The sequence below is a fragment of the Rosa chinensis genome, chromosome 7, assembly GCF_002994745.2.
Source record: "Rosa chinensis cultivar Old Blush chromosome 7, RchiOBHm-V2, whole genome shotgun sequence".
Lineage (NCBI taxonomy): Eukaryota > Viridiplantae > Streptophyta > Magnoliopsida > Rosales > Rosaceae > Rosa > Rosa chinensis.
In genome coordinates, this window is record NC_037094.1 from 57,978,944 (window position 1) to 57,990,726 (window position 11,783).

The window sequence follows — 11,783 nt, forward strand, 5'->3', positions numbered from 1 at the left end:
GAGTTAATTCGGGAAGAGAAGGGAGTTCAGGTAAATCACTTGTGGTCCTGTGCTGGTGCTGCCTGGAGTGGGGCCCATGGGGCTTCCAGAGGTTGTTGCACTTGGTGGCACAAAACTGCCAGCGAGACCAGTGCTTGGGTCCATAGTGAGGACTACTCCAGGTGTCGGGACACCGCCAATGGTTGGTATCGGGGTCTCTTGTTGATAGGCCCGGTCTAATGCCTCATTGCTCGCGACTCGTCTCTGGAGTGTCTCTCAAAGGATGCAATTCTGTTTGGTCATATTCTCGATTTCTCGGCGAGCTGCTGCGCGCTTGGCCTCAGCCTGTGCACGTGTCTCCATTAGGTCACTCATTGCTATCTCAAGTGCGGTGGTGGCGTCTATGGTCATGACCGAGCGTGCCTTGGCATTCGGGCTCAAGAACTCAAGCATGCGCTGGACCTCGCGGGTCGTCACTATTGGTATCGGGAGTGCTGGTAGCCATTTAGGAGTGTTGTTCTACCAGAAAGGAGCGAGGGGACTCCTTCTAGCGCCAAATGTTTCAGCTGTCTCAGGAAGGGTCTGATCCAGCTAAATCACAAGATGTATTAGTCTGCTACTATCGCTATCGGTCTTGCTTATTGGTAAAACAAACAAATAAAGGTCAGAACACCCGGTCTTCGACGCTCCGATGCCTAAGTCAGTATCGTTATAAGATAATGATAATGGAAAGCGATAGTAAACAATTACCTCTTTGGGTCGTTGGAAATGTCCTTAATGTAGCAAATTTTTGGGAACTTGGTCCCATTTCTTTTGATGTGGGACATCTGGGATTCCCGATATAGCCCCGAGGGGTATCGGGACCCTCAACTGGGAGCTTTCTTTACTTCTACATTGGCGATACGAGTCTTGTGCTTCCGATACTTGTGCCTAGGAGGTATATGCATACCAACAACAACTTGGATAAGTCACTAGCGTTTGGATCAGACACATAATCCAGATATACTTGAACAAAATTTTCATTATCACTTCAATAATTATTGGAGAACTTATCTTTATCCTTTTTTTTAGTTATATAGAAGATCTATTTGATGATACCTGATTCATTTACGACTTAATCCTTATCCTTCTTTGCTCTTTTATTATTATTTTTTTGAGGTTTTTCTATCCAAGTTTTTTTTTTATATAAAAAATTGGATGAAGTCCGAGCATCTTTTCTTGTTAATTGTGGTCCATTTATTTTTTTTAATAGTCCATTTTATCCTTACAACTAAATATGGTAAATAATTCCAAATTCACTAATTCAATTACAATTTTAGCTCCATTTAAAATTTCAAATTCAAATTCCAAAATCTACAAGTCATCAATAAATAATTTTCAGACATATAAGACTAAATGCATTTGGCATTCCTATGAAATCAATTGTAGGTTTAGAAATATCAAATACTTATATACCTAAATTATAGGACGAAAAACATTTGAACAAAAATTCAAACATTATTGCTTCAATTATATCTATATAGTAGGTATTTGAAGTTGTATAGTAGAGATTTGACCTACCTAGAGATACCAATCTAATCAAAAGGTACAAATATGTACATATAGAACATATACCTAATTAAAAGTATGAAAGAGAAATGGGAGATAATGAGAGGACCTTATATATAGAGATATAGAGAAACTTGAAGTTTTTAAACTTGTGAAATCTTACTGATAAATAAGGCATGTAAATGTGAAATAAAAATCTCTAATCAAATGTTAGGTAAGACCTAAAAACGAACTAAGAAGGGAGAACCACACAAAAAATACGGATATGAGAGAAAAAGAAATAAACAAATAAATGAGAAGTATGTGTTAGAAAGAAGATATGCATGGAAGAAAGAGAGGAAAAAAGAGATGATTTTAAGGAGGAGAATGATGCAATACATAATAAGGAAGATCAAGGAAGAACAATGTCTTAATATATAGATTCCTTTTTTTTGAATTCAATCAAGAAACTAATAATATAAGTTAAAGTGAACATATAGAATTTCCTAATTTTACATTAACAAGATTGCAATAATTTAGGATTACAATTTATATATTGATTTTTACTATTTTTTGTGCAAAACATATTAAATAAGGGTATTGTTAGAAATGAATAATTTAAATGTTCAGTCAGCAAGATAGAAAATAAAATAAATTCAATGTGACAGCTGAGTTATAGGACCGTAATTAATAAAAAAATTCATTCTGACCAAACTACATCTAATACGGAGCGTCAGTTTTTGACTTAGATTAAATTAACTCTCTTTTTTTTCTCTTCAAAAAGGAAATTTATTTTCTATTTAATTTATATCCTACGCACGCGAAGTTTGCACGAAGTCTCTTCAATTTGCTCCGCACATATTGGTGGCGACAAGCTGCTCTCTCCCCATAATTATGCGACACAAGCTGGAGCAGCGTCCTGACGTCACCCACAATTTGTGACAGGACCCGCCCCGGATTTCACCTTGAAATCCGAAGTGACCCTGCGGGGGCGGAACTTCCCCTAAAATGGGCTACCCAAACCTGTAGAAAACATTTACACTTCTCAAACAATTCCTCCTTATGCTCCTGGAGCCGCCCTGCTCCCCAAATCAACATCAGTCTCCAATTCACGAAACACACATCTCAACTCGAATATCATAAATCCCATAGGTAATCAGAGCAATTCTAACAGAAAGGTATAAGAGGAAAACCTAATTCAACGGCAGATGCGGAAGCCATGCTGTTGACTATGTCTCAACTCCGTGTACGCCCGACCTCAACCAATTCGCCTGCAAACTGGGCATTTGAAACCGAAGGGCCCAGGGAAAAGTACATAAAATACGTTAGCGTGAGTGGACAAAAATAAACAATTTTTAAACCAAATGGATTTTATACTTTCCCACATTTATTTCCTTAAAAACTCTCGATGCATGCAACGATTTATAAAACAAATCACGAGAAGCCCTGCTCAAGAAAACCCGACTAGCCCCGCTAGTCACAAACAACTGAGAGGAAAGATCGAAACTCCGATACTCAACAGGATAAGACCAGCCCCGCTGGTTACACGGAAATCAGACTAGGCCCCGCTAGTCGAGAAATGATAGGATATGGGGAAGAGATATCACCATACGGGCAATGGAGCCTCCAGGCTCTACCTACCCTCAACTGCCACTCACACATAGATTGTGCAAGGAGGAGAACTAATAACCTCAACTTCCACTCACACATAGATTGTGCGAGGAGGAGACCAAATAACCTCGACTGCCACCCACGTGAGGAGGAGAATAAATCACCTCTACTGCCACTCACCAACACAAAGTAGGTGAGGAGGAGAACAAGCTACCTCAACTGCCACTCACCAACACAAAGTCAGTGAGGAGGAGACCTAATCACATAACCCGCGTATGGTGAGGAAAAATCATCGAAAACCAGTAAATCCATGTAGCTTCCCCACATTTCTCACGAGATAGAAACCATGTATTCAACGACGTGACCCCGCACGCCAAGATTACTCTCAATCTCAAAATGGATAAGTGAGAAATCGGAATAAATCGACGGCGTGTCCCACACGCCCAAATATTCTCAAATCTGTAACCAAAACCGGAAATTAGTATAGGTAAATCCCATTTCCAAAAATCTCTTAAATCTCCAAGAAGCCAACCAAATCCAAAATCCTTAATTAGGCATTCCTGATGCCAAAACCGAAAGTCAATAAACAATTGAGAATATCCAACTCCAATGAAACTCATCTTAAAAATCTTCCGGGAGCTTAACTCGGTGATTAGGGATATGCTTAATTCCGGAAATTTACCTCGGAAATAAGGAATTCATCAAATAATATTATAAATCAAAACCAACCTTTGAAGCTCATTATCAAGAGCAAATCCACGAGATAAACCGAGATCGAATTTCCGAAAATCAAATCATTTGCTCAATAAGTAATATGATTAAAACTAGAGCATTATTTAAGAAAATAATTGCATGCATCAATATTTAAAAATAAAAGTCCACTCACAGTACTATTCCGACGATCACGCATTCGTGTTCCGTCATCGAGCAATAGCTCGGTACGTCGTCCTGTACACAATTATATTCCGTGAATAATTCTTCAATAATTTAATACAATTCCTAAAATCAACTCCTCATAATTTCACCTCCCAATTCTCCTCGGATTTAGCCCAAATTATACCACTAATACCAATTCGTTAATTTAAAGGTTCCAAGGCAGAACCGAGAGATATCCGACGGTCGGATTCTCATAATTCGATAATCGAAACCCTAAACTCCAAAATTCATAAATAATTCCAAGTTTCTCCAAAAATTACCAAACCTCACATACAAGCTCTACACAATTTATAGGATTTAATGGGCTAAAAACCGGAATTAAAACACCGCCTTACGCGCCACCTACAGTGGCGGCGCGTGGGGTCCACGCGCCGGCGACCACTACCTCCGATGACCACCAAATTCCGGCACTAGCATCTACACAACAGGCCCAACCAATTTCCCAACTACAACATCATCCAATTTTACCTCGAAGTGGTCGAATCAAGCCGGTGAAGGAGAGCCCCGAAACTCCAAGAACCCTAGAAATGAAAAATTGTCAATTCGACCTCTACAATGCAAATTGGAATGAACTACCTTAGGGGAAATAATCTCCATCAAAAACCAAACCTTCGATGTGAATCTGGTGGCCGGAGGTGGCCGGAAATCGGCGAAATCCCAAAACTGCAACCGGAGCAAACCTTGCTTCGATCCGGACTTTCACGGCCAAAACTCCAAAATCTTAGGTCACTGGTGTCAAGAGCGGGTTGAGGCGCCCCCGTGGTGACCGGTTGCACGCCGGATGGTGGCCGGAAAGTAAAGAATCGGAGGGAGGAAGAAAACCCGAAGGGAAAGGGGAAGAGTCGGGGGAGAGGAGAGAGAAAGAGGGGTGGGTTTCCGGTTTTGGAAACCTACCCGGGTAACTTTCCATATATATTCAAATTTTACCATGAACAGTAACTTTTGAATTTCACTCATAACTTTTGCATACGAACTCCGATTTTAGTGTACCACATATGCACGCGCTCGATTTAACGTCCTCTACAACTTTCATGAAGGAAGTTTTCTCAAATTTTGGCCCGATCAAAAAGTCAACTTTTAGGGCTACTAAAATACCGAATTGGGGTAAAAAGTGAAAGTAGTTGTCGTTTACCGTCCAAATGACTAGTAAACGGGTAAGTGAAGATATGGGATGTTACAATTTGCTTCTGGGCCAGCGTGGCAGCCAGTCTCCCGAGTCAATATACTGACCCAGCCCATGACCTGGGTCAAGAGGATACCAGCTTCTGTTTTGCCGGGTAGAAGGTGGAATAGTTTCATTTTTGCTGAGATGGTCACCCAACCCTGTTGGACAGCGATCAAAACATACACCGTTGAGCTTGCTCTAACAGTTCAACTTCCAACATTCCTTGCAGTAAAAAAAAAAATGCATCTTGAAGCTCCACGCCACAAACGTTACATCCTTTGGTCATCACTCACCAGCGACACCTATATATGCTGATTGATTTGACCTCACTAGAGGAACTAAAGAACGTGTGAAAATAAAATAATTGTATCTATAATGCAAAGGAAAACTAGTATTGAATATATAATTGGTTTAGTGACTTGATCATATATATATATATATAGTGGATTCTCGAATTTGAGATTTCTTTCCGCATATAAAAGAACACAGTATTTATCATATTTTAGAGGGTTGAAATAACAAAATTTAAGAGTAATGAAAAAGAGAGCTAATGCTAGGTATGTCTTCTGAGTCTTCTTTTTTTTTTTTTGTCAAGTTGTCTTCTGAGTCTTGACTGGCATCACCTTAACTGGGCATTAGTATCAAGGTAGGCTACCATTCACCCGAAAGGAAAACAAAGTTCTGCCAGTGGAGCCAATTCGACTATCCTGGTATATATATATATATGATGGGTGGGACTGTGGGAGAGGAGCCCCACAACTAAAAATCTAGCTATTACCAAATTGAATTGGTTTGATTCATACCACAAAGTAGTGTCCAAGAGCAATTAAAAAGCTTGTTGATAAATTGCCAGTAATAGTTCTAACTCCAAAAATTGAAATTGGCCTAATCAATCTGCATATTATACATAACAAGCAGGAATCCTCACTTCAAAGAATCATTATGATTCATCACAGAGTATATACATACTTATGGTACCAAAATATAGAACAGATTAATCCATCTCCATTTCCCAAGTAAAAGAAATTCCCATGCAAATTAATAATGAATCCATCAATTAACCTGCAGCCTCTCACATATGCATAGTCTAATCTTTGTTACTTACTTGTCTCCAGATGATTTAAAAGAAGGGGCAGCATATCTAGCTGAAAACCCGCGTTTAGAAGAGTCTTCATCAGTTTCGTCCCAACCATCGTCGAAGTTTTGCGCATAGCTCAGAGGATCATACCTAAACCCGCCGCCCGGGTTTCCGATACTTCTCTGCCTTGTGGTGGTGTATCGTCTTAATCTGCTTGTCCATGGAAGCTTGAACTTTAGACGTCCCCAGCAAGAAAGTATTCCTTGGTTTGTGTTTTTAGGGGATGGAACTTGGTCCATGACTAGAGCTTTTTTCAGCACAAGCTGCTTCTGGTTTCTTTTTAGTGATGAAGTATCAAGTACTCCCAAAAGCTGTAGTAGGGTCTCTCTGTTTCTCTCTTCCTTTTGTTTTCTTAAGGATAATCTTGTATGTGGCAGCTAGAGAAGATGGTAAGAAAGATCGAATCAAGCACTAAAAATTGTGATGGGAGGGAATGAAAGAACAACTTATGGTTTTGGCTATAGGATATATTCCCAGAATGAATCTATCTTGGCGTGATGACTGATTGACTGATGAGATCATATGGACCACCAAGTCATGCTTGAAGGAAAAAATAAGGAAATTTTTCAATGTTTGATTGATACTCATTTTATTATAATTAACTGATTGAGATTATGCTGAACTGTTGACTGATCGACTGATTGGGTTAAATATCTGGACATTAAGTACTATTGTATTTATAATTGATTGTTTGAGATTTTGATTGTTATTTGAAATTACTTCCAAGAATTCTTCCTTTTTTGTCAAAATGGAGAAGAAAATTGACCCAGCCGTTATATATTGCTTTTCGTTTTTTATTGGTTTTAATTTTTCTTTTTTAACATGAAAGGAATCCCAAACTTTTGAGCAATGACTTACTATGTACACTTAAATGAAGAGAAATGTCTTAATACTAGACTAAATGTTTGTTGACACTCTATTCTAGCCAATGTATATAAGATAAATTGTTGTGAAGAACATGATTTTTAAAAGTTGGGGTGGGATTTGGAGCTTAAGAAGAAAGTTGATGTGGAGGGTACATATTATCTGATGGGACTCATGATGGAAGAGTTTTGAATGTTTACTGAGAGTATCCAAATGGCATATTATTAGTGCCATTGAAATTACTTGCGTGGATAAACTACTCGGCTTCCTATCCTGTGGTCCTCTTATCTCATGCTTGGTGTGGATTTTGTTTCAAGATGTGTGAGTGAGAGAAAAGTTCATGAACCCTCACAACTCACACTAGCTAATCCTGTTGGGTAGGCAAAAAGATTCCCAGACAACCTCTTAAAACTTAATCCTTCATTATCTTACCTTGCTTTTTACATTTGCACACCTATTGGCTTAGTAAAAGCATTGCAGATGCCCAAGTAGAGCATCTAGTGTTGCCAACCTAAGTAAGGTGTCTGCGCTGCAACTCCAAGTATTAGTTGCTTGAATGTGGCACTGGTGCTCTGCATCCTAGTAAAGATGGATGCTATGACTGAAAATAGGAAACCCACCCCCATTCAGGTTGCATCATATAACCTAATCAGTTTTAGTTGAGGTACCGGTAACTTTCAAACCTGAAAATAATTACTGAATATGAGGCACACCTAACTCTAATGGCCTAAGAACAAAAGACGCCTTCTAACTTTGTATCTGAAATAATCACAAACATGAAGAATCATCCAGCCAAGACAGTAGGTAAATCAGGCACCCTGGTAAATCAGCCACATGGTAGTATCAACGCCCGCAAGAAGACTGACACCAACTTAACATAAATCAGTAGTAACTAGCCAACCCTGATTCGAGGGAAAATGATGATATCTTATTCGAATTAGTATCTAAATAGTGGTATCAAAGCTTAAACATCAGAAGTTCGTGAGAATTTGGTAAAGGACTGGCTGACATTAGCAGAGTTGCACATGGACTTGCGAACTCAATTTGAGATTTCATACATAGTAAGCACCACGTGGAACAGAATAAGAGAACAAGAATGGAGACACTAAATGGATAATAATCATGTCTCGCATTCCAATTTTAAACTGTAAAAGCTAGAGAAGAGTTTATCAAACAGAGCTAAGCATCAGCTAAATATTTCTCATATTTAAGAAAGCCACTGGCATGACCAATTTAAGCAACACGGAATAGCTTATGATATACGAGCTGGCTGAATTCTTCTTTTGCTCTAACTATGTTTTGTGGTACAAAATCAAATAAAAAACAGAGAGAAGTCATCAAAGTAACAATAAAGGGATGAAAAATGGATGCTGTAATGAGTATCTATCTATCAATCTAGTAAGTACTCTCCTGCTCTCTAGGAGTCACATGCATCAAATTACGTGACTTAAAACACAAACATAATTTGTGCAATGACGTGCATAACATCAATTTACATTTAGAAATAAGTACCCCATATATTTAAAGCTAAAATACTGAAGAAAACTTGAATAAGTATATATATCTGAGATCATGGGCACTACAGCAGAGACGACCATGTATTCACCAGAACTATAAAGAATCATCCAACAAAGTGAGGCCAAGGTTACATGGTGTATCTAACAAAATTGATTTTGGATTTTGCTCCTCATGACAAAGAAAACGGGTAAGATAGAAACACATATTTTGAACTCTAGAAAATCATTGTCTTTGAAAACGAGGCTGACAAAATCCAAAGGCAAAATTAACACTGACCTACCATACAAGAGCAAAAGAACACCTGCACCAGGCTACATCTTGACTGCCACCTGTTCAGCTGAACTTCTCTTCACCACCCCTCTATAGCACAGTTCATTGAGCAACTCCAAAGCCTCTTTTGCTAGGCCTTCATAAGCTATGCCTTCAATGAGAATGGTGTATGTTGCTTCAGTAGGTTTACATCCCTTCGATACCATATGAGCCAGGAAATCAATTGCACGAGAAGTTTGCCTTGCCTTGCAAAGCCCGAGCATGATGCAGTTGAAAGTGATAGCATTTGGCCTGATACCCAACCCTTCCAAATCGCGGACAAACTTAATTGCTTCATCAACCTTTCCTTCTCTACTAAGCCCTCCTACAAGTGAAGAGTAAGTTATTATATCAGGTTTTAGACCCTTTTGACGCATCTCATCCAATAATTCTATGGCACGTTCTGTTTTCCCAACCTTTGAGAGCCCATCAATCACGGTATTGTAAGTAATTAGAACAGGAGAGCAACCCTTGCTACTTAATTGATTAAGTATCTCAACTGCAACATCAACCTTTCCATCTTTGCATAAAGCTGTGAGCAAAGTATTGTAGGTTACAATGTCAGGGTAACAGCCCCTAGAAACCATTATATCCAAATACTCAATTGCCCTGTCCATCTTTTTCTCCTTGCAAAATCCATGAAGCAATGGATTATAACTCAGGGAATTAGGAGTACAACCATGTTTAGGCATCTTCTCCAAAATGTCAATTGCTCGACCCAACAAACCCTTTCGGCACAAGAAGTTAATCAAAATATTGAAAGTAACAACACTAGGAGAGCAGCCTTTGCCAACCATTTCAGCTAATAGTCTTTCAGCATCCATCCACCTCCCAGTGCTACACATGCTACGCAATATGATATTATGAGTAATAACATTTGGCTGGCAATCAGAGGTTGGCATGTCATTCAAGAATTTGATTGCTTCATCCAACCTCCCTTCCTTGCAAATCCCATTGATAAGAACATTATACGTAACGACATCAGGTTTACATCCTTTGCTCTTCATCTCATCCAAAAGCTTCATCGCCTGCTCAACCCCACTTTCCTTGCAAGTTGCTTCAATCAGTATAGTATATGTAATCACATCGGGATAACACTCCCTTTGCAATTGCCAATCAAGAACTTCCATTGCTTGCTTCAATTTCCCACTATCACATAACGTACGCAGAATTGTATTATATGTAACAACATCTGGAGAAACACTCATCCTGTCCAACACCCTCAAGGCATTATCAATCTCCCCCGCCCTGCAATGGCCGCTAATCAAAACATTGTAAGTTATGACGTCAGGGACAGCACCGGACTCTTCTAGGATGTTCATAATCCGTGTCGCCTTCCTTGTCTTTCCAAGCTTACAAAACCCACGGATTAAACTCGTACAAGCAATGATATCCGGAATATCACCACGGTAAACCATGCTCTCAAGAAATCTAAACCCCTCCTCCAATTCCCCATTTCTCACCAGTCTGCGGAGCTGATTGTTACTCTCAAATTCCTCAAAACCATTTGAAGAATCCATGCCATTCAAATTCCCATGTTGGGTCTTTTCAACATTTTGCAACCTACCGTTGGAACTAAGCGTTTCTACCTTGGACACAGCCACTATTCGCTTTCGCCTATGTTTCTGGTAACCATCCTGTGCCCTACACCGAATGCTATCAGATACAACAAGAACCCGCCCTTTGCAGCCCACAAAGACCCTTGAAGAACTTGGTGTGGGACTCAACTTATTACTAATCCTACCTTCAAAACCACCATGAAGTTTGTGAAATGAGCAAAACCCTGATGGGTTTTGCTTTGTGGGCACTATCAAATCCATAACTTTCACCTACTTGTGTATAAGAAACCAGAACCCAATACTCAAAACTCCATGCTTGAAATAAAATATAGCAGAATGATTAAAACCAAAAGCAGAAACTGCAGACCTGGGTGGTGTGTTTCTTGAAGAAAGCCGATTAACCTAGTTTCGTAACAGAGCAGAGGCTTTGAAACTGAATGAGGCGGTGGTTGGGTTAAAATGTGCCGCCGTTTTGCTTATCTGTTCTGTCTTTTCCTCGCTGAAGCAGAGTGGAGTGTAGACTTGGAAAACTGCAGCTACGAGGCAAATGACTCCCACAGGCCCCAAATATGAAGTCGGCCCATATTGAATGCTGTAGCCCTTTGTCCAATCACCTGTAGGGCTCTAAGTTGCTTTGATCCAGCTGAACTTGTATTGAGATCGACTCGTTTTTAGTTCGTTCGAGCTTAGATTGTAAAAATAAAGAAGACGGAATTTCATAATTAGATGCATCTTCAAATTATTTTGAAAATGGATGTGTTCGGAACTTTCGATAAGAAATTTCTGAAATCCAAACGCTAGAAAAATAGCGTAAGCAGCTGATGATTTTTATAGTTCGAATATCGATAGTCCACATGCTTCAAAGTTTGTTTTAATTTCTCTCAATTTTTTTCCCTTCACGATACATTTGATGTAATAACACATTGTGCCATATTATTGACATTTTTACTTAAGAAAAAAAAAATTTATATCATACCATTTATGTAATCAGTGCCCTTTTTTATTTCTTATTCTAAGAAATTTCATGAGCTACACTGGAAAAATTTGATGTATCATAGTTAAGAAGGTTTTCAGGGTGTCTACTTCTGGGTTGGAGATCCGATCTAGAAAAGATCGACGTCTGGACAAAGGGAACACAGGCCGTGCAGCGCTGGCGGCGTAGAGACCAGCAGCTTGC

General features: G+C 39.3%; 1 protein-coding gene across 1 annotated transcript; it reads right to left on the reverse strand.

Annotated features, from left to right (window-relative positions):
• Positions 1-8,711: 8,711 nt before the first annotated feature.
• Positions 8,712-11,444, reverse strand: LOC112179152 (pentatricopeptide repeat-containing protein At1g09900). The gene has a single exon (XM_024317488.2). It carries the CDS (start codon positions 10,865-10,867, stop codon positions 9,050-9,052), a length of 1,818 nt encoding a protein of 605 aa, XP_024173256.1. The 5' UTR covers positions 10,868-11,444; the 3' UTR covers positions 8,712-9,049.
• Positions 11,445-11,783: the final 339 nt, after the last annotated feature.

Coding starts and splice junctions, on each gene's coding strand:
- LOC112179152 (XM_024317488.2), bottom strand. CDS start 10,867: ATGGATTTGATAGTGCCCACAAAGCAAAACCCATCAGGGTTTTGCTCA.